The following is a 22,019-nucleotide window of genomic DNA, read 5'->3' on the forward strand; positions in this document are numbered from 1 at the left end:
GGTGGGGAAGTGATGAGTCAGATCATGCAGGGCCCTGGGGAGCCACAGGAAGGACTTTGGCGTTTACTCCAAGTAAGGTGGGAGCCATTGAAGGTTCTAAGCAGAGGAGGGCTGTGCTCTGACTCAGGTGTTCACAGGTGCCCTCTTGCTGCTGTGGGGAGAACTGACCTCTTTACCAGAAGTAGCTGAGGGAAACAGTGTCCTCCCTACCTCCCATATAACAGAGCTTTCCAAGGTCAAGGTGGTGGCCATGGGACCCAGCGAGAGGCAGCCCCAGGCCCGGTGAGGTTTCTGCTGTGTCTCGAAGGGCGCTTGACTTAAATCTGCTTAGTTGCAAATCAACCCCCCTTTCCCAGAAATGCACTTCACTAACGGAAATAAAAGCACAACTACATTTTGGGCATGACGGATTTAATTTTTTCTTGTGGAGAAAAAGAGTACATCTTTCCAAACTGGACATCAAGGAATTGCTACACAGAAGAACCACATCCAGGATAGAAAGGACCAGCCAGAGCTCGTTCAGTAGTGTATTTCAGAATCGTCAGGGAGGAGCCAGTAGTGGAATTACCATGTTAACACTGAGACCACATTGCACCCTTTGTTTTTCTAAATGGAGTAGGAAAGAAAGATGCTAAAATGTGATCTTGGGAGGAGTCCCCCAGTCCCCACAAAAAGAAGGAGAGAAAAAAAAAAAAACAGAACTCCAAACCTCTGTGGTCATGGCAATTTCCCATCAAAACTGCCCATGTAAACACAAGCTGCTAAAAGTGAATGTTAAGAAGGAAGGCACTGGTTAGTGGGTGATCCTGACTTCAATCCCCTGGAGCTGGAGAGGGGTTTTCCCACGGCCTTTGGTTTAATGTGTCTGTAAACTCAACAAACCTCCCTTCCCTGAGGTAATCTGCAAAAACATCAGTTTCCAGTCCCCAGAGACCATTTCGAATTAAACCTCACCCCCAAAATCATTCAATGTAACATTTGCCTTATTTTGAGAAGAAACAAATGTTCCCATATTATTCCCAGTCTTTGAGAGAATCCAGAGGCAGCTCTCTCCACTGCTACTTGAAGTTGAACTCTTGAAAAATCTTATGTAAACAGAAAGCTTAGGCCAGGTCAGGAGTAAGATGCAGTCAAAGCTGTTTCTTGTCAGGCAGGCGATTACAAGTTAGCTCCGCCCTATTCAAGACAATCTCATCCATTCCTTTTTTTGACAGCAGTTTAGAGACAATTGGCCAACAAAACCAGCCTGGCCAACAAGGTGAAACCCTATCTCTACTAAAAATGCAAAACGTAGCCGGGTGTGGTGGCAGGTGCCTGTAGTCCCAGCTACTCAGGAGGCTGAGACAGGAGAATCGCTTGAACCCAGGAGGTGGAAGTTGCAGTGAGCCGAGATCATGCCACTACCCTCCGGCTTGGGCGACAGTGACTCTCCGTCTTAAACAAACAAACAAAAACCTCAGCAGGCCATACTGCATCTTAAGAAGTCTTTTTGAAGCTGCTTTAGTTTGACTTTAGTGTTAAAGCAACTACAAATTTTTGACTCCCGCCCACATACTCAGATACCCTCACTTTGTGTGTTTATAGGATTTGTCCATTTCACCTCAGTCATCTCATTTGCTGGTATAAAGATACTCTCAGCTGGGCGTGATGGTTCATGCCTGTAATCCCAGTGCTTTGGGAGGCTGAAGGAAGTGGATCACTTGAAATCAGTTTGAGACCAGCCTCACCAACATGGTGAAACCCCTTCTCTACTAAAAATACAAAAATTAGCCGGGTATGGTGGCATGTGCCTGTAATTCCAGCTACTCGGGAGGCTGAGGCAGGAGAATCACTTGAACCCTGGAGACGGAGGTTGCAGTGAGCTGAGATTGTGCCACGGCACTCCAGCCTGGGCAATAGAGCGAGACTCTGTCTCAACAACAACACAAACGATACCCTCACTCCAAAGTTCTAAGGGTAGCCTCTGGTATGAAGTAACTGGGGCTCCCTAGAAATAAATCTAAACTCGAACCAGGCTTTTCCCCTCACACATACCCCAGGGAAGAGGCTGAGCTCATGAAAGCTGCAGGAAGTCATTTTGGCTGCAGGGGCTGGGAGAGCAGACACAGCCTCTGAAACAGTCAGGGGGGTGAGAACATAAAACATCCGCTTAGCCATCCTAACAGTGCTGGTCCTGTTAAGGTTGGTGTTTAGGAGCTAAGAAAACGTGCTGCGCCCCTAGAGTTTGGAATCTGATGGGCAGAAAGTGCCTCTAAACTGGAGGTCAAGATGTAAGTCTTCAAACTGCACACATAACCTCTGAGCAGAAGCCCCCAGAGGTGGGGACCCCAGCTTCAGGGACTCCCCGGCACTGATCACAGCCCATCCCCCCCATTCACATAAGGGCCTGCCACTCTCAGGCTATCTACAAAGTACAAGCGGTGACAGCAAGTTACTCAATCCTACCACCTCACCCCTTCTGCCCAACCCCCAGCATCCCTTAGAAGTGACCCCTAGTTTGAGGCTGTGGTGAGCTGTGATTGCACCACTGCACTCCAGCCTGGGCGACAGAGCGAGACCATCTCAAAAAGAAAAAAAAGAAGCGACTCCTCCATTAGCAAAAATTGTCGGCCGGGCGGTGGCTCAAGCCTGTAATCCCAGCACTTTGGGAGGCCGAGACGGGCGGATCACGAGGTCAGGAGATTGAGACCATCCTGGCTAACATGGTGAAACCCCGTCTCTACTAAAAATACAAAAAATTAGCCGGGCGAGGTGGCGGGTGCCTGTAGTCCCAGCTACTTGGGAGGCTGAGGCAGGAGAATGGCGTGAACCCGGGAGGCGGAGCTTGCAGTGAGCTGAGATCTGGCCACTGCACTCCAGCCTGGGCAACAGAGCGAGACTCTGTCTCAACAACAAAAAAAAAAAGTATTGTCACATCTCTGGGCCCTGCCGATGACAAGGATTGGGAAATGGGCATTGGGTGTGGAAGGGCCCCCCTCAAGTTGGAGGAGCCCAGGTGCGTACATCAGAAAGTTGCCGACAACTGCCTGTGGTGGCTGGGAACGTTGCTTCATTTCCTTTTCTAGCAGGATGTATGATTGGGCAAGAACTTGCTTAAAACACAACCAGCTAAACAGGGCCTAGGAGGGAGGGCCCAGGCTCCTGACTCTGAGGTTAATTAACTTCTGGCCGAAAGCCCAGAGCCGGAGTGCTAGGGGTTGGGCGAATCTCTGCCCTGTCTAATGTGGTCCATATTTCCAGAATTCAATTCAGGATCAGAGATGCGGTGAACACAGCAAAAACAGTGGCAGGGTTGTGGGTGATGTGGCTCTTGGGGGAAGCTTGGAAGGCACTTCTGGGGTCCCTGAAGCCAGGGTGTTGAGGGGATTTGACTCCTTGTCCCTTCTACAATGGGGAAAGGCCGCTTTAATGCTGCTTTTTGTAAGTAGAGGGTCTGCAGGGGTCAAAATCACCATCCCACCTTGGAATCCAGGAAGTTCGTGGGGGCAGGCTCAGAGACCAGCCTGCAGGACCTGAGAAAGAGGCGCCGCCTTCCCTGGACGAACTCCAAGAACGCACACTGTGCGAGGAAATATCAGTCCTGCCCAACCCAGAAGAGACCTGGATAATGGTTCTAAGCTAGAAGGCACCACGGATGCCCCTCCATCAGACAGAGTGGGACGTGTCGCCCGCGGCCACCCTCCTTAACACACCCTGGAAAGCAGCAAGCTCATGCATGTCAGTGTCCCCAGGCCCCTGCCTGCCATGCAGAGCTGAGTCCCCATGGTCTGTAGCCTCTCACCGGGGCTGCCTGAGCAACCTGGCAGCCACGGCGACATTGTGAAAGAATGAGCCATGCAGGAGTCGGGGGGCAGTTGACAGAAGGGAAGGGATTGCCCTGAGCTTGGAGATAACCATTGTGGCTCATGCCTCAATCACAGTCCCTGCCGAGGCCGAAGAGAGGTGGGTAGGGGGTTTGGGGACATCTCTAGCAGCTGCAGCTGCTGGGCTGGGGGGCTGGAGCATCCCCCACGGCCGGGCCTTTCCCATTGCTGCCTGAGCTGGAGCTGGGTTCCAGGGACTCGTTCATCTTCTCGCAGATGACATCCACCAGGCGCTCGAAGACCTGCTTCACATTGATGTTCTCCTTGGCGCTGGCTTCAAAGAACTCGAAACCTGGATGAATGTTAATGTGGGAACACGTGTAAGACCCCCGAGGGGCAGAGTCTCAGCTGTGGCATCACAGAAACCTGGCTTCTAAGCCTAGTTCTGCCCTTTAGCCTGCTGTAGGACCTTGGCCGTGTGCCTTTGCTGCTCCAAGCCTCAGTTTGCTCATCTGTAAAATGGGAACAATGATCCTATCGATGATAAAAATCTGTGGCAGGCCAGGCGCAGGGGCTTATGCCTGTAATCCTAGCACTAAGGGAAGCTACGGTGGGAGGATCACTTGAGGCCAGGAGTTCAAGACCAACCTGGGCAACAGAGCAAGGCCCTGTCTCTACAATAAATTTTTTTCAAAAGTAGACAGGCGGCCAGGTGAGGTGGCTCACGCCTGTAATCCCAGCACTTTGGGAGGCCGAGGCAGGTGGATCATTTGAGGTCAGGAGTTCAAGACCAGCCTGACCAACATGATGAAACCCTGTCTCTATGAAAAATACAAAAAATTAGCTGGACGTGGTAGCACGTGTCTGTAATCCCAGCTACTCGGGAGGCTGAGGCAGGAGAATTGCTCGAATCTGGGAGGCGGAGGTTATAGTGAGCTGAGATCACACCACTGCGCTCCAGCCTGGGCGACAGAGTGAGACACTATTTAAAATAAATAAAAAATAGATGGGCGTGGTGGTGTTCACCTGCAGTCTCAGCTACTCGGAAGGCTGAGGCAGGAGAAGGGTTTCAGCCCAGGAGGTCAAGGCTGCAGTGAGCCATGATCACATCACTGCACACCAGCCTGGGTGACGGAGCAAGACCCTGTCTCAAAAACAACAAAACGAAACCCTACGGCTGCAGCCATGGTCTGGACAATCCTAAGCATCTCTCTGTCACAAGGCAGTGGCTGCAAGAGTGTAGGTGGGAGGGTACATGAAGAGTTCTGCTGCCCAGCGGCCATGGCAGTGCCCACAGGTGGCTGTAGCTCACCTTCCACCCAATTTCTGCTGCACAGAAAGGCATGGCACATTTTTCACTGCCTTTTTTTTTTTTTTTTTTAAGAGAAACGGTCTCTTTCTATTGCCCAGGCCAGAGTAGTGGTGTGAACATGGCTCATTGCAGCCTCAACCTCCTGGGCTCAAGCAATCCTCCCGCCTTGGCCCCCTGGGTAGCTGTGCCTATAGATGCACCCCACCACACCCAGCTAATTAAAAAAATTTTTATTTTGTAGAGGTGGGGATCTCACTATGTTGTGCAGGCTGGTCTTGAACTGCTGACCTAAAGCAATCCTCCCGCCTAGGCCTCCCAAAGTGCTGGGTTTATCAGCGTGAGCCACCATGCTGGGCTTCCTGCATCCTTTTAAGGTTGCCTGAGGGTCTGCCTGAGAGGAGCTGTCCCTGAATCTCCAGGCAGCCCCACCTGCCACATCACTAAGGTAAGCCAGGAATTCAGACAAAAGCCTGCCACATTACACGTGGCCAAGAGTGAAGCGGGTCTGTCTGTTCTGTGCGTCATACTGCACTATAAAAATGGAATCATAATGAGTTAGGTGTGTAATTATCTGTTTATTATCTGTCTCCGCTACTAGAAAGCCGGCTCCAGGCAGGCAGGATTTCCGCCCATGGCTGCACCCAGTGCCTGAAACGGAGAGGGTGCTTAGAAACTGTCTGCTGGGCCGGGTGCGGTGGCTCAAGCCTGTAATCCCAGCACTTTGGGAGGCCGAGACGGGCGGATCACGAGGTCAGGAGATCAAGACCATCCTGGCTAACACGGTGAAACCCCGTCTCTACTAAAAAATACAAAAAACTAGCCGGGTGAGGTGGCGGGCGCCTGTAGTCCCAGCTACTCGGGAGGCTGAGGCAGGAGAATGGCGTGAACCCGGGAGACGGAGCTTGCAGTGAGCCGAGATCCGGCCACTGCACTCCAGCCTGGGCGACAGAGCGAGACTCCATCTCCAGAAAAAAAAAAAAAAAAAAAAAAGAAACTGTCTGCTGAATGGTTGAATGAATGAGTGGGTAAATGAATGAAAAGCAGAGGCAGGACATGAACTGAGATCTACTGTGAGCCTAGAGATATCAAAGCCATCCCACTGTCTTCCTGGGCAGATCTGGTGTTTCCTTATCCACGTGTGGCCTTGCCTCATACAATCTGTGTTCTTTATTTTTCTTTTTGTTGAGATGGAGTTTCACACTTGTTGCCCAGGCTGGAGTGCAATGGCACGATCTCGGCTCACCGCAACCTCCGCCTCCCGGGTTCAAGCGATTCTCCTGCTTCAGCCTCCCAAGGAGCTGGGACTGCAGGTGTGCACCACCATGCCAGGCTAATTTTTGTATTTTCAGTAGAGATGGGTTTCACCATTTTGGCCAGGCTGGTATCGAACTCCTGACCTCAGATGATCCGCCTGCCTCAGCTTCCCAAAGTGCTGGGATTACGGGCATGAACCACCATGCCCGGCTTATTTTTCTGATATTAACCAGGCTTGGTGGTATGCGCATGTAGTCCCAACTACTCAGGAGGCCAAGGCAGGAGAATCACTTGAACTCAGGAGTTCAAGACCGGCCTGGGTATCACAGGGAGACCCTGTCTCTAAAATAAATAAAAAGTTTAAAAAGGAAAAAAAAATTTTTTTTTGATGTTATTCAATAAGAAATTTACTGTAGAAACTAGAAACTACAGAAAAGTATTGAGACAGCCTAAAATCCCAGTACTTTGGGAGACTGAGGCAGGTGGATCACCTGAGCTCAGAAGTTTGAGACCAGCCTGGGCAACACAGCAAGACCCAGTCTCTAAAGAAAATATAAAAATTAAGGCCGGGCGCGGTGGCTCAAGCCTGTAATCCCAGCACTTTGGGAGGCCGAGGCGGGCGGATCACGAGGTCAGGAGATCGAGACCATCCTGGCTAACACGGTGAAACCCCGTCTCTACTAAAAAATACAAAAAACTAGCCGGGCGAGGTGGCGGGCGCCTGTAGTCCCAGCTACTCGGGAGGCTGAGGCAGGAGAATGGTGTGAACCCGGCAGGCGGAGCTTGCAGTGAGCTGAGATTGCGCCACCACTGCACTCCAGCCTGGGTGACAGAGCAAGACTCCATCTCAAAAAAAAAAAAAAAAAAAAAAAAAAAATTAAGGCCGGTCATGGTGGTTCACGCCTGTAATACCAGCATTTTGGGAGGCCAAGGTGAGCAGACCACTTGAGGTCTGGAGTTCGAGACTAGCCTGGCCAATGTGATGAAACCCTGTCTCTACTAAAAATGCAAAAATTAGCTGGCCATGGTGGTGCACACCTGTGATCCCAGCTACTGAGGAGACTGAAGCAGGAGGATCACTTGAACCTGGGAGGTGGAGGTTGCAGTGAGCCGAGATTGCGCCATTGCACACCAGCCTGGGTGACAGAACAAGATGCTATCTCAAAAAAAAAAAAAAAAAAAAAAGTGGGCCTCACGCGGTGGCTCATGCCTGTAATCCCAGCATTTTGGGAGGCCGAGGCGGGCGGATCACGAGGTCAGGAGATTGAGACCATCCTGGCTAACATGGTGAAACCCCGTCTCCACTAAAAAATTTAGCCGGGCATGGTGGCGGGCATCTATAGTCCCAGCTAATTGGGAGGCTGAGGCAGGATAATCACTCCTGGGAGGTGGAGATTGCAGTGAGCCGAGATTGTGCCACTGCACTCCAGCCTGGGCAACAGAGCGAGATTCCGTCTCAAAAAAAAAAAAAAAATGGGGGTGGCCAGGTTTGTTGGCTCACACCTGTAATCCCAGCACTTTGGGAGGCCAAGGTGGGCGGATCACAAGGTCAGGAGTTCGAGATCAGCCTGCCCAATATGGTGAAACCCCATCTCTACTAAAAATACAAAATTTAGCTTTGTGTGGTGGTGTGTGCCTGCAGTCCAAGCTATTCAGGAGGCTGAGGCAGAAGAATCGCTTGAACCTGAGAGGCGGAGGTTGCAATGAGCCGAGCTTATGCCACTGCACTCCAGCCTGGCAACAGAGCGAGACTCCGTCTCAAAAAATTAAAATAAAAATAAGTAAATATTAACCAGGTGTGGTGGCATGCACCTGTCATACCACCTACTTGGGAGGCTGAGGTGGGAGGATGACCTGAGCCAGAGAAATTGAGGCTACAGTGAGCCGAGGTCATGCCATTGTACTCCAGCCTGGGCAACAGAGTAAGACCCTGTCTCAAACAAAAACGCAAAGCAATGTATGGAGATAGAGATAAAAGTCATTTGTAATCTCATCACTTGGAAACAATTACTATTGGTGTTTTGCTATTCAGCTTTCTAGTCTTTATTCATCTTTTTTTTTTTTTGAGACAGAGTCTCCCTCTGTTGCCCTGGCTGGAGTGCAGTCGTATGATCGTAACTCACTGTGGCCTCGACTCTTGGGCACACCTCAATCTCCCAAGTAGCTGGAACTATAGGAGTGTGCCACCACACAGCCAATTTTTGGTTTTTTATAGGGGTGGGGTTTCACCATGTTGCCCACGCTGGTCTCTAACTCCTAGACTCAAGTGATCCTTCTGTCTTGACCTCCCAAAGTGCAAGGATTACAGGAATGAGCCACCATGCCCAGCCTTTAGTCTTTTTCTATATAAATATGTCATTGTTGGGGTTAGGTTTGTAAGGGATGTGTGTGTGCACATGTATATGTGTCTGGCTTTTTTTCCTATAAAATTGGAATCAGGCCAGGCACGGTGGCTCATGCCTGTAATCCCAGCACTTCAGGAGGCTGAGGCAGTAGATCACCTGAGGTCAGGAGTCTGAGACCAGCCTGAGCAACATGGTGAATCCCCATCTCTACGAAAAATACAAAAGTAGCCAGGCGTGGTGACGCATGTCAGTAATCCCAGGTATTCGGGAGGCTGAGGCAGGAGAATTGTTTGAACCTGGGAGGCAAAGGTTGCGGTGAGCCGAGATTGTGCCATTGCACTCCAGTCTGGGCAACAAGAGCGAAACTCCATCTCAAAAAAAAAGAAAAGAAAAAAAAAATTGGGATCAAATCCTGTCTCCTGCTTTGAACTCCAATCTTCTTTGTGTGTGTGTGTGTGTGTGTGTGTGTATGTGTGTGATACAGGCTCACTCCATCACCCAGGCTGGAGTGCAGTGGCGCGACCTCAGCTCATTGCAACTTCCGCCTCCCGGGTTCAAATGATTCTCACACCTCAGCTTTCCAAGTAGCTGGGATTACAGGCATGTGCCACCACACCCAGCTAATTTTTGTATTTTTGGTAGAGACAGGGTTTTACCATGTTGGCCACGCTGGTCTCCAACTCCTGACATCAAGTAATCTGCCCACCTCAGCCTCCCAAAGTGCTGGGATTACAGGCGTGAGCCACCGAACCCGGCCTGTACTCCAATATTTTAAACACAATAACAGAAAGTGAGAATCTCCCTTTACCCCGAGACCCCAGATATAATCTGTAAGTAGGTGTGGGAAACACTTCCAAGTATTTCAGCCCATGGTGGACATAACTAATTTTACCACTTCCAGGCTAACTGGGGATTCAGGACCCTGCCCCACAGAACAAAGACCCAGTTTCTCTAACAAAGCAATGGCAAGAATAAAAGGCAAAAGGGATAGCTCAGAGGTCAGCAAACCTCCTCTGTGAAGGGCCAGATGGTAAATTTCTTTTTCTTTTTTTTTTTTTATAAGACGGAGTCTCGCTCTGTCACCCAGGCTGGAGTGCAGTGGCGCAATCTCGGCTCACTGCAAGCTCCACCTCCCAGGTTCATGCCATTCTCCTGCCTCAGCCTCCGAGTAGCTGGGACTACAGGCGCCCGCCACCGCGCCCGGCTAATGTTTGTATTTTTAGTAGAGTTGGGGTTTCACCGAGTTAGCCAGGATGGTCTCGATCTCCTGACCTCGTGATCCGCACACCTCGGCCTCCCAAAATGCTGGGATTACAGGTGTGAGCCACCGCGCCTGGCCCAGATGGTAAATATTTTAGGCTTTCTGGGTCATATGGTCTCTGTCTCAGTTACTCAATTCTGCGCTTGAAGCACTGCATATACCCTTTTCTGTATTGAGACAGCCTGTAATCAGACATGTGATTACCATAAACAATAGCAACCACAGACAATGCATCAACAAATAGGCATCGGCTGGGCATGGGTGTGAGTTCACTCCTGTAATCCCAGCACTTTGGGAGGCCAAGGTGGGAGGATTGCTTAAGCCCAGGAGTTCAAGATCAGCCCAGACAACATGGCAAGACCTATCTCTGAAACATTTTTTTTTTTTTTTTTTTGAGACAGAGTCTCACTCAGGCTGGAGTGCAGTGGCGCGATCTCAGCTCATTGCAACCTCCGCCTCCCAGGTTCAAGCGATTCTCCTGCCTCAGCCTCCTGAGTAGCTGGGATTACAGCTGTGTACCACCACACCCGGCTAATTTTTTTGTATTTTTAGTAGAGATGGGGTTTCACCATGTTGACCAGGGTGGTCTCGATCTTCTGACCTTGTGATACACCCGCCTCGGCCTCCCAAAGTGCTGGGATTACAGGCATGAGCCACCATGCCTGGCAAAAAAAAAATTTTTTTTTTAATTAGGCAGGTGTGGTGGAGTACACCTGGAGTCCCAGGTACTTGGGAGGCTGAGATGGGAGGATCACTTGAGCCCAGGAGATGGAGGCTACATTGAGCTATGATCGTGCCACTGCACTCCAGCCTGAGCACCAGACAGGGACCTTGTCTCAAAAAAATAAAAAATAAATTAAAAAAATAAATGGTTGGGAGGTCGAGGCGGGTGGATCACCCAAGGTCAAGAGTTCCAGACCATGGCCGGGCACGGTGGCTCAAGCCTGTAATCCCAGCACTTTGGGAGGCCGAGACGGGCGGATCACGAGGTCAGGAGATCGAGACCATCCTGGCTAACATGGTGAAACCCCGTCTCTACTAAAAAATACAAAAAACTAGCCGGGCGCGGTGGCGGGCGCCTGCTACTCGGGAGGCGGAGGCAGGAGAATGGCGTGAACCCGGGAGGCGGAGCTTGCAGTGAGCTGAGATCCGGCCACTGCACTCCAGCCTGGGCGGCAGAGCGAGACTCCGTCTCAAAAAAAAAAAAAAAAAAAAAAAAAAAAGAGTTCCAGACCAGCCTGGCCAGCATGGTGAAACCCCATCTCTACTAAAGATACAAAAATTAGCCAGGCGTGGTGGCATGCGCCTGTAATCCCAGCTACTCAGGAGGGTGAGGCAGGAGAATCGCTTGAACTGGGGAGGCGGAGGTTGTAGTGAGCCGAAATCACACCACTGCACTCCAGCCTGGGCGACAAGAGCAAGACTCCGCGTAAAAAAATTTTTTTAAAAAAAGGGTATGGCTGTGTCTCAGAAAAACTTCATTTATAGATACACATTTGAATTTCATATAAATTTCCCATGTCATTTTTTTTTTTCAACCACTTAAAAATGTAAAAACCAACCAGGTGCCGTGGCTCATGCCTGTCATCCCAACACTTTGGGAGGCTGAGGCAAGCCAATTGCTTGAGCCTGGGAGTTCAAGACCAGCCTGTGCAATATAGTGAGACCTCATCTCTACAAATAATAATCATAGGCCGGGCGCGGTGGCTCAAGCCTGTAATCCCAGCACTTTGGGATGCCGAGACGGGCGGATCACGAGGTCAGGAGATCGAGACCATCCTGGCTAACACAGTGAAACCCCGTCTCTACTAAAAATACAAAAACTTAGCCGGGCGAGGCGGCAGGCGCCTGTAGTCCCAGCTACTCGGGAGGCTGAGGCAGGAGAATGGCGTGAACCCGGGAGGCGGAGCTTGCAGTGAGCTGAGATCTGGCCACTGCACTCCAGCCTGGGTGACAGAGCGAGACTCCGTCTCAAAAAAAAAAAAATAATAATAAAAATAAATAAAAATAATAATAATAATAAATTAGCCAGTGTGCTGGCTTACACTAGTAGTCCCAGTTACTTGAAAGGCTGAGGCAGCAGAACTGCTTGAGCCCAGGAGTACGAGGCTACAAGGAGCCTTGAACTTATTTTGTAGAGTTGGGGTCTCACTGTGTTGCTCAGGCTGGTTTCCAACCCCTGGGCTCAAGCAATCCTCCCTCCTCAGCCTCCTAAAGTGGTGGGATCACACCACTGTACTCCAGCCTGGGTGAAAGAGTGAGGCTCTGTCTCTATTATTTAAAAAACAACAAAAACAAAACGGCTGGAGTTGCATAGCGAACTGTTTACAGACAAAAGGGTCCAATGTCAAGGGTTTCTCAATTTTCTAGGAAAAAAAGGAAAAGTATTTTGGGGGAATAGATGATTCAAGATTGAATAAATGTTGAGATCTAATTAAGTTGAATAATGTTTTATGAAAGTCTGTTTTACATTCCTTTCTACTTGTGAATGTATTTGAACTTTTTTTAGATGGAGTTTCGCTCGTTACCCAGGCTGGAGTGCAATGGCACGATCTCAGCTCACGCAGCCTCTGCCTCCTGGGCTCAAGCAATCCTCCCTCCTCAGCCTCCTAAAGTGGTGGGATCACACCACTGTACTCCAGCCTGGGTGAAAGAGTGAGGCTCTGTCTCTATTATTTAAAAAACAACAAAAACAAAACGGCTGGAGTTGCATAGCGAACTGTTTACAGACAAAAGGGTCCAATGTCAAGGGTTTCTCAATTTTCTAGGAAAAAAAGGAAAAGTATTTTGGGGGAATAGATGATTCAAGATTGAATAAATGTTGAGATCTAATTAAGTTGAATAATGTTTTATGAAAGTCTGTTTTACATTCCTTTCTACTTGTGAATGTATTTGAACTTTTTTTAGATGGAGTTTCGCTCGTTACCCAGGCTGGAGTGCAATGGCACGATCTCAGCTCACGCAGCCTCTGCCTCCTGGGTTCAAGCGAGTCTCCTCCCTCAGCCTCCCAAGTAGCTGAGATTACAGGCGTGCGCCACCACAACTGGTAATTTTGTATTTTTAGTAGAGATGAGGTTTCACCATGTTGGTCAGGTTGTTCTCAAACTCCTGACCTCAGGTGATCTGCCTGCCTCAGCCTCCCAAAGTGCTGGGATTACAGGTATTAGCCACCACGCCGGGCCAAACATTTCTTATTTCATTTTTTTTTTTTTTGAGATAAGGTCTTGCTCCGTTGCCCAGGTTGGCATACAGTGGTGCAATCTTGGTTCAATGCAACCTCTGTCTCCCAGGCTCAAGCGATCCTCCCACCTCAGCCTCCTGAGTAGCTGAGACTACAGGTGTGCGCCACCATGCCTAGCTAATTTTTGCATTTCTTTGTAGAGACGGGGTTTGCCATGTTGCCCAGGCTGGTCTCAAATTCCTGGGCTCAAGTGATGTACCCACCTTGCCCTCCCAATGTACCGGGAGTATTTGAACATTTTTATCACAAAAAGTTATTATTTTCTTCCTTTTGTCAGACAGAGTCTCGCTATATTGCCCAAGCTGGTCTCAAATTCTTGGCCTCAAGCAATCCTCCCAATTCAGTCTCCAGAGTAGCTGGGATTACAAGCACATGCCACCATTCCTGGCAAAAGTTATTTTTTTAAAAAAAGTGTAGGCCAGGCCTATAGAAACCAACCAGGTGCAGTGGCTCCATCTCAAAAAAAAAAAAGTGTTAAGAACATCTATGAATTAAGCTGACAGATTTCTTGCCACATGTGTCCAAAGAAATATATGTAAAGATGATTGCTGCAGCTGCATTTGTCAGAGGAAACGGCTAGAAATAATCTCCATGGCTGTCAACAGAGGAAAAGGTTAAGGAAACATGAAATGGAATAGTACACAGCCATGCAAAAGAATGAGCCAGCTCTAGGGCTGATGGAAAAGGATTTCTAGGATATATTATTTAGTAGAGAAATTCAAAGTACAGAAAAAGGTACAGACCGCAGGGAACATCTGTGTAAAACAAAAAAAGTAGCCAATGTGTTGTCGATGCCTGTGGGTGCTCAGGATATTTCTGGAAAAAGATACAAGAACCAGAGAAGCTGGGAGACCAGAACTGGAGGTGGGGAGTAAATTATTGCCTTAGTCTCTTCCTGTGCCTTCTGAATTTTGCACATAGAGTGCTGGCTTGGATGGGGCTTACGGGAAGGCTGGGGTTAAAAACTGATTGCAAGCATCAGTTACTTTCTTTCTTCTTCTTCTTCTTCTTTTTTTTTTTTTTTGAGATAGAATCTCCCTCCATTGTCCAGGCTGGACTGCAGAGGCGCAATATCGGCTCACTGCAGCCTCCACCTCCCAGGTTCAAGCAATTCTTCTGCCTCAGCCTCCCAAGTAGCTGGGATTACAGGCGTCTGCCACCACGCCCGGCTAATTTTTGTGTATTTTTAGTAGAGACAGGGTTTCGCCATGTTGGCCAGGCTGGTCTAGAACTCCTGGCCTCAGGTGATCGGCCCGCCTCAACATCCCAAAGTGCTGGGATTTCAGGTGTGAGCCACCATGCCCGGCCACAAATAAAGTTTTATTGGCAAACAGTCACACATATTCATTTATGCATTGTCTGTGGCTGCTGTCATGCAGAGTTGAGTAGTTGCCATAGAGACGGTATGGCCAAAAACATTTACTATCTGGCCCTTTAAGAAAAGGTTTGCTGACCCCTGGACTAAAGGAAGCAGTCTTATCTGCTGTTCTGCTGTTTGGTTTTTCTGCTTAGCCAGAGACCTTGCCATATCAAAACATAAAGAACAGCCGGGCACCGTGGCTCATGCCTGCAATCCCAACACTTCGGGAGGCCGAAGCAGGTGGACCACCTGTCAGGGGTTCAAGACCAGCCTGGCCAACATGGCGAAACATCATCTCTACTGAAAATACAAAAATGAGTCAGGTGTGGTGCGCGCACCTGTTATCCCAGATACTCAGGAGACTGAGGCAGGAGAATCACTTGAATGCAGGAGGTGGAGGTTGCAGTGAGCCAAGATCATGCCATTGCACTCCAGCCTGGGTGACAGAGTAAGACTCCATCTCAAACAAAAACAAAAACAAACCATAAAGAACATCCCGGCCGGGCGCAGTGGCTCACGCCTGTAATCCCAGTACTTTGGGAGGCCGAGGCGGGCGGATCACGAGGTCAGGAGATCGAGATCATCCTGCCTAACACGGTGAAACCCTGTCTGTACTAAAAATACAAAAAAAAATTAGCCGGGCGTGTGGTGGGCGCCTGTAATCCCAGCTGCTCAGGAGGCTGAGGTGGGAGAATGGTGTGAACCCAGGAGGCGGGGTCTTGCAGTGAGCTGAGATCGTGCCACTGCACTCCAGCCTGGGCGACACAGCGAGACTCCGTCTCAGGAAAAAAAAAAAAAAAAAAAGAACACCCCCTTGGCCGGGCGGCGGGGCTGGCTCATGCCTGCAATCCTAGCACTTTGGGAAGCTGAGGAGGGAGGATCACTTGAAGCCAGGAATTCGAGGCCAGCCTGGGCAACATAGCGAGACCATGTCTCTACACAAAATTAAAAAAAGGCCGGGCATGGTGGCTCACACTTGTAAATCCCAGCACTCTGGGAGGCTGAGGCAGGCAGATCACGAGGTCAGGAGATAGAGACCATCCTGGCTAACACGGTGAAACCTCGTCTTTACTAAAAATACAAAAAATTAGCTGGGCATGGTGGCATACGCCTGTAGTCCCAGCTACTTGGGAGGCTGAGCAGGAGAATTGCTTGAACCTGGGTGGTGGAGGCTGCAGTAAGCTGATATTGCACTGCTGCACTCCAGTCTGGGTGACAGAGTGAGTCTCAAAAAAATAAAATAAACCTGGGAGGCGGAGCTTGCAGTGATCTGAGATCGCGCCACTGCACTCCAGCCTGGGCAACAGAGCAAGACTCCATTTCCAAAAAAAAAAAAAAAGTAAAAATAAATAAATAAATAAATAAATAAATAACATCCCCAGCCTTTTCCACGGCTGCATAGTATTCTACCATGTGAATATACTTTATGTCCACTTGGTTCTCCAACTGTGAAACACTTGGCGGGGATCTGTAGGTTTCACTCCTACTAAAACTATTGCTACACTCCACACACCACATCCCACACGGGTGAGGATATCGCTAGCATCAATTTCCAGAAATGGTTTTGCTGCGAGTGTCCTGCGCATGGATCCCCTGCAATTAAACAGGACATGTGGCATACGCATGGGTATTTTCCTGGGCAGATCCTCAAAGGGTCAGTGACTGGGTTGGACCCTGAATCTGAGGATGGGGATGAGGGTTTGGTTCTGGGAGAGCCAGGGCCTGTGGCCCAGGCTGGGTACTAACCAAGGTCATCGGCGAGCCTCCGGCCATCCTCGGCAGGCACGACACGTTCGTCCTCCAGGTCACACTTGTTCCCCACCAGGATGACCTGGGCGTTGTCCCAGGAGTAGGTCTTGATTTGCGTGGCCCTGCAGTTACCAGTCGTGAGCCATGAGCCGGGGGGGGGTTAGGGATAAGAGGAGAAGGCAAAGATCAGGGGTCCGTGGTCAGCAAGCACTCACCAGTCCTGCACGGCGGCAAAGGATTCCTGATTGGCGACGTCATACATGAGCAGGAAGCCCATGGCTCCCCGGTAGTAGGCTGTGGTGATGGTGCGGTAGCGCTCCTGGCCCGCCGTGTCCTGGACAAATGGCAGTGACAGTTGGCTGGGAACTACCTGTTTCCCAGTCCACCCCTGTCTGAGAGGGCCACTGCCCTGTGTTCACAGCACCAGTCTCATAGGGGAGACACAGAACCGCTCATACAACCTCCGGTCTGATGGAGAATACACAGACCCTGCCCTCACAACCCCAGTCTGACAGGGGAGGCATGGATTCATTATCAAGGGACCTCCCCAGTCTGATGAGGGAGAGACCTGGGCTTGCTTGCCCTTGAGGGGTTCCAAGTCTCAGGGGTCAGTGGCCTCTCATAGATTTATGAGCCCCTTTGACCTCGTCTCTAAGAACCAACTTAACAACTGCAAATAAGAACCAACTGGGCCAGATGGTACCATCTTGACAGGACACCTTGGTACTCTCGCTACCATAATAATTGCTACCAGCGGCTAAGTTAGGAGAGGTAGCTGGGTGTGGCTCTGCAGACCAGGCCGGTTCAATGGGGGTCCCAGGGGTCCCCTCTAAGAGATGGTACCCAAAACTCTTTCCCATTGGTCACCAGCACCTGGGATCTTTCTCTTTCTCTCTTTCTCTTTCTTTCTTTTCTTTCTTTCCTTCTCTCTCTTTCTTTCTCTTCTTTCTTTCCTTCTCTCTCTCTCTCTTTCTTTCTTTCTTTCTTTTCTTTCTTTCCTTCTCTCTCTCTCTCTCTCTTTCTTTCTTTCTAGATGGGGTCTTGCCCTGTCATCCACGCTGGAGTGCAGTGGTGCAATCATAGCTCACTGCAGCCTTGAACTCCTGGGCTCAAGCAATCCTCTCGCCTCAGCCTCCTGAATAGCTGAGACTACAGGCTGAAGCTACCAGGCTGGGCTAATGTTTAAAGTTTTGGTAGAGATGAGATCTCGCTGTGTTGTCCAGGTTGGTCTGGAACTGCCAGGCTCAAGTGATCCTCCACCTTGGCCTTCCAAAGTGTTGGGATTACAGGCATGGGCCACCATGCTTAGTGTCCCAAGTACTTCAAACATGTCTTAGGTTAGTATCATCTCCGCAATCAGACCCCCAGGAATAATACTATCTCCCACCAGGTGCGGTGGCTCACGCCTCTAATCTCAGCACTTTGGGAGGCCAAGGCGGGTGGATCACGAGGTTAAGAGTTCAAGACCAGCCTGGCCAACAAGGTGAAACCCCGTCTCTATTAAAAGTATAAAAAAGGGCCGGGCACGGTGGCTCAAGCCTATAATCCCAGCACTTTGGGAGGCCGAGACGGGTAGATCACGAGGTCAGGAGATCGAGACCATCCTGGTGAACATGGTGAAACCCCGTCTCTACTAAAAAATACAAAAAACTAGCCGGGCGAGGTGGCGGGCGCCTGTAGTCCCAGCTACTCGGGAGGCTGAGGCAGGAGAATGGCATAAACCCGGGAGGCGGAGCTTGCAGTGAGCTGAGATCCGGCCACTGCACTCCAGCCTGGGCGACAGAGCCAGACTCAGTCTCAAAAAAAAAAAAAAAAAAAAAAAAAAAAAGTATAAAAAAGTAGCTGAGCCGGGTGCAGTGGCTCACGCCTGTAATCCCAGCACTTTGGGAGGCCGAGGCGGGCGGATCACGAGGTCAGGAGATCAAGACCATCCTGGCTAACACGGTGAAACCCCGTCTCTACTAAAAAATACAAAAAACTAGCCGGGCGAGGTGGCGGGCGCCTGTAGTCCCAGCTACTCGGGAGGCTGAGGCAGGAGAATGGCCTGAACCCGGGAGGCGGAGCTTGCAGTGAGCTGAGATCCGGACACTGCACTCCAGCCCGGAGGACAGAGCGAGACTCCATCTCAAAAAAAAAAAAAAAAAAGTAGCTGAGTGTGGCGGTGTGCACCTGTAATCCCAGCTACTCGGGAGACTGAGGCAGGAGAATCGCTTGAACCCAGGAGGCGGAGGTTGCAGTGAGCTGAGATCGTGCCATTTCACTCCAGCCTAGGCGACAAAGCAAGACTCCGTCTCCACGGAGAAAGAAAGATATATATATATATATATAGATATATATATATAGATATATATATATATATATACACTGTCTCCCTCAGAGTGCCCCCAGCCAGGGCAGGGCATGTCCCCTCATCCTGATAAATTCGCCTAGTAGATAATTCCTCCCTACTCTTCACACCTACCCCAAGTGCACATCTCAATTCTGGGCTATTTCCCCTCACTTGAGAACCCTCCCCACAGCCAGAAGAACTGTCCAATGAGGCTGGGCGCGGTGGCTCATGCCTGTAATCCCAGCACTTTGGGAGGCCAAGGCCGGTGGATCACTTGATGTCAGGAGTTTGAGACCAGCCTGGTCAACGTGGTAAAACCCCGTCTCTATTAAAAATACAAAAATTAGCCGGGCGTGGTGGTGGGCATCTGTAATCCCAGCTTCTCGGGAGGCTGAGGCAGGAGAATCGCTTGAACCCAGGAGATGGAGGTTGCAGTGAGCCGAGATCGTGCCACTGCCCTCCAGCCTGGGCAACAGAGTGAGACTCTCCGTCTCAAAAAAAAAAAAAGGACCCTCCAATGAACTTTCCTGAAGGGACCCCATCCCCAACCCACAGCCAGCCTCCCAGCCTACCCAGATCTGCAGCTTGATCCTCTTGTCATGGCGGTAGACGGTCTTGACCTTGAAGTCAATGCCCACGGTGCTGACGAAGGCGGGCGTGAAGGAGTCGTCCGCGTATCGGAACAGGAAGGAAGTCTTGCCCACGCTGCTGTTGCCTATCAGTAGCAGTTTGAACATATAGTCGAAGTTCTGATCTGCTGCATCCCGTGGGCCTGCCGGGGGGTCTCCAGCTGATGCCATCTTGGCACTAGCCTCCCGGGACAGGGAGACCTGAAATCCTCAGGGAGAGGAGACAGGCGTCCTGCATGGGAATCAAACACCAACAACAGCTCCTGTGGATGCACCAGGCCTGAATTCAAATCTCAGCTCGGCCACTTGGAGGCCATGTGATGCTGGATGCATTGCTTGCCCCCTCTAGACCTCAATGTCCTCTTCTGCAAAATGGGATGTTTCCCATAGTCCCTTCCTGAAAGAGTAGTTAGTTGTGAGCCTAAAATGAGTTTCTTTCTTCTCTTTTTTTAGAGACAATATCTCGCTCTGTTGCCTGAGGCTGGAGCGCAGTGGCGTGATCATAGCTCACTGCAGTCTTGACCTCCTGGGCTCAAGCGATCCTCCTGCCTCAGCCTCCCAAGTAGCTGGGACTACAGACATGCCACCACATCAGGCTAATTTAAAAAAAAAAAATTGTAGAGATGGGGTCTCACTATGTTGCCCATGCTGGTTTCAAACTCCTCTGCTCAAGCAGTCCTCCTGCCTCAGCCTTCCAATGTGCTAGGATTACAGGCATGAGCCACCGTGCCCGACCTAAAATGTGTTTCTTTATTCATTCAACAAATGCTTCCTCTCTGCCAGGCCCTGTTCCCTGTGGAGATGCAGCTGGGAATAGGACAAGAAAAAGTCCATCCTCGGGTGGTCACGTTCCTTCCAGTGGGAAGGTATTAACACACATAACGGTCATTAGACAGTGCCTGGTAGACAGCTGGGGCACAAAAACAGTGACTGCTGTTTAATCTTCACACCCTGTGGCGTAACTGAGTCTTTATTGGGGTGGAGGGTGGGGAGACCTTTCCTGTCTGGAAACCCAGAGGCCTAGCAAAGGGTTCAAGTGCAAGGCCCAGGGTAAGGGGCTCCGGCCGCTGCAGAACTAGATTCTGGAGAAGGCGCAGGTGTGGACTTCGCCCCCGCGCGTCCACCTGGTGTGGTCCAGGTGTAAGCTGGAATGGGGAGGGGAGGGGAGGGGAGGACCTGCCAGCTGGATAAGCTGGATAGAGCCCCCGACTAAGGCTTGGGTGTTGACTTTGGCAGGTGTCAGCCCCTGGGGCGCCTGCCCTCCCCTAACTCATGCCAAATACAGCCCTTCTCTGAGTTGCAAGGGGAAGGGGTTTTCTACGTACCGGGCCCAGGTTTAAAGTCCAGTTCTACCCCCTAAATGGGTACTGCCATTTTCTATTTGTCAAAGGGGCCGGGCCTGTCTCCTGCCCAAGGCTGACTCACTCCAGCCCCAGTCCACGGAGGCAGGATTGAGAGTCCTTATATCCAAGGAAACCATCCCAGTCACTTAATTAACACAAACCCCACCACCACGACCACTGCCGCCCACCCTTGGTCTTTCCAGGCAATCTGTCCCATAGCTAGGCTCCTTGAATCTGCCCCCACTCCAACATGCTGCTTCATCCGGGCCCATGATGCTCCCTCAACCCTCATAACCTCTCCCAGGCCTCAGTTTCCCCAGCCGTCTATGGCCGCTGCGGGAACCGCACAGACAGGCTGCAGAAGGCCTGGATGCAGGCAGGGCAGAGGCAGAGAAAGCCCTGGCACAGCTATTTCTCAATCGCCTTTGGGGCTTTTTTCCATTTTAAACGAGGACCCAACCGGCCCCACCCCGTGTTCCAGGAGAACGAGTTTAAGGAGGGGAAGAGAAGAGGCAGGAAACCTTTCCCCACGCAGGGCAGGGCCGCAAGGCTGGGGCCCCCACCTCCCCCAGCCTCAGCTCACCTGTGTGGCAGTCGGTCCCGCCTCTTTCTAACCATCTGCCGACCCTCCCTCAAGCCTGGCCCTGGAGGGCTCGCCTCTGTCCCCCTTCACTATATTCGGGGCGCCCCAGCCAGTGCAGGTGGACTCAGGAGCTTCCCCCATCACCATATGGTCCCAACGCCTGTCCCCAGCTGGGCTCTCTGCCCCGCCCGCGCCCCATCAGCGCTTCCCAAGTGCCCAGCTGGGTGGGGGCGAGGGCAGAGGCGTTCCCCGCAGCCCCGCCTTTGTTCCCCAGGCCCCCTACCCTCCTCCCAAACCCCTGTACCCCACAGACCTGCTCGAATGCGGAGGGGCGGGGAAGGCTGCGCTCCTTCCCAGGGGTGACCTCGCGTAAGGGGCGCCGCCCGCAGGGATTCCGCCTTTGAACTCGCTGCGGCCTGGCCCTGGCCGCTACCCCGGCCCCGCAGCCGCCGAAGCCACAGCCTGCAGCCACCCGGATCCCGCGCGGGCTCCGCCCAGGAGGCGGAGGAGGGGCCGTTCCCGGAGCGGGGGATGGGGGAGGACGGAGCGGGGCCGAGTCTTGGGCGGGGCTTACAGAAAGCGGGTGGGAGGGGCTGGAAGCTCCACCGAGCATCTAGAGCCCGTCCTAGCCAAGCAACAGCTCATTTTACCAACTGCGTGTAAAGAGCTCCTACTATACGCATGGCTGTTAAAAGCACGGAGTCTGGGGCCTGGTTCAGGTCCCAGCTCCACCACGTTCTAGTCTTGTGGCTTTGGACGCGTTACTTAACCTCTTTGAGCCTCAGTTTCCCCATCTGTCAAGTAGCTCAT

The 22,019-nt window shown here is 51.0% G+C and overlaps 1 protein-coding gene across 2 annotated transcripts; it reads right to left on the minus strand.

Annotated features, from left to right (window-relative positions):
* Window positions 1-217: 217 nt before the first annotated feature.
* LOC105473029 (RAB3D, member RAS oncogene family) lies at window positions 218-21,694 on the minus strand. 2 transcript variants are annotated; one of them, XM_011726693.3, is made up of 5 exons: window positions 21,523-21,694; window positions 19,227-19,546; window positions 16,541-16,659; window positions 16,323-16,447; window positions 218-4,155 (listed from the first exon to the last, which is right to left on the minus strand). In XM_011726693.3, the coding sequence occupies exons 2-5, from the start codon at window positions 19,452-19,454 to the stop codon at window positions 3,968-3,970; spliced, it is 660 nt and encodes a 219-aa protein (XP_011724995.1). In that variant the 5' UTR covers window positions 19,455-19,546; window positions 21,523-21,694; the 3' UTR covers window positions 218-3,967. The 2 variants fall into 2 exon arrangements, with proteins under 2 accessions (XP_011724995.1, XP_011724920.1); XM_011726618.3 differs by having other exon boundaries at window positions 19,227-19,515; window positions 21,523-21,693.
* Window positions 21,695-22,019: the final 325 nt, after the last annotated feature.

The sequence above is a fragment of the Macaca nemestrina genome, chromosome 20, assembly GCF_043159975.1.
Source record: "Macaca nemestrina isolate mMacNem1 chromosome 20, mMacNem.hap1, whole genome shotgun sequence".
In the NCBI taxonomy this organism is placed as follows: domain Eukaryota; kingdom Metazoa; phylum Chordata; class Mammalia; order Primates; family Cercopithecidae; genus Macaca; species Macaca nemestrina.

Excerpts from the sequence above, each read along its gene's own strand:
- LOC105473029 (XM_011726693.3), bottom strand. The coding sequence starts at position 19,454 with ATGGCATCAGCTGGAGACCCCCCGGCAGGCCCACGGGATGCAGCAGAT. Across the intron at positions 16,660-19,226 it reads GGATCAAGCTGCAGATCTGG|GACACGGCGGGCCAGGAGCG; the intron begins GTAGGCTGGGAG and ends CCATTTGTCCAG. Across the intron at positions 4,156-16,322 it reads GAGGCTCGCCGATGACCTTG|GTTTCGAGTTCTTTGAAGCC; the intron begins GTTAGTACCCAG and ends ACATTCATCCAG.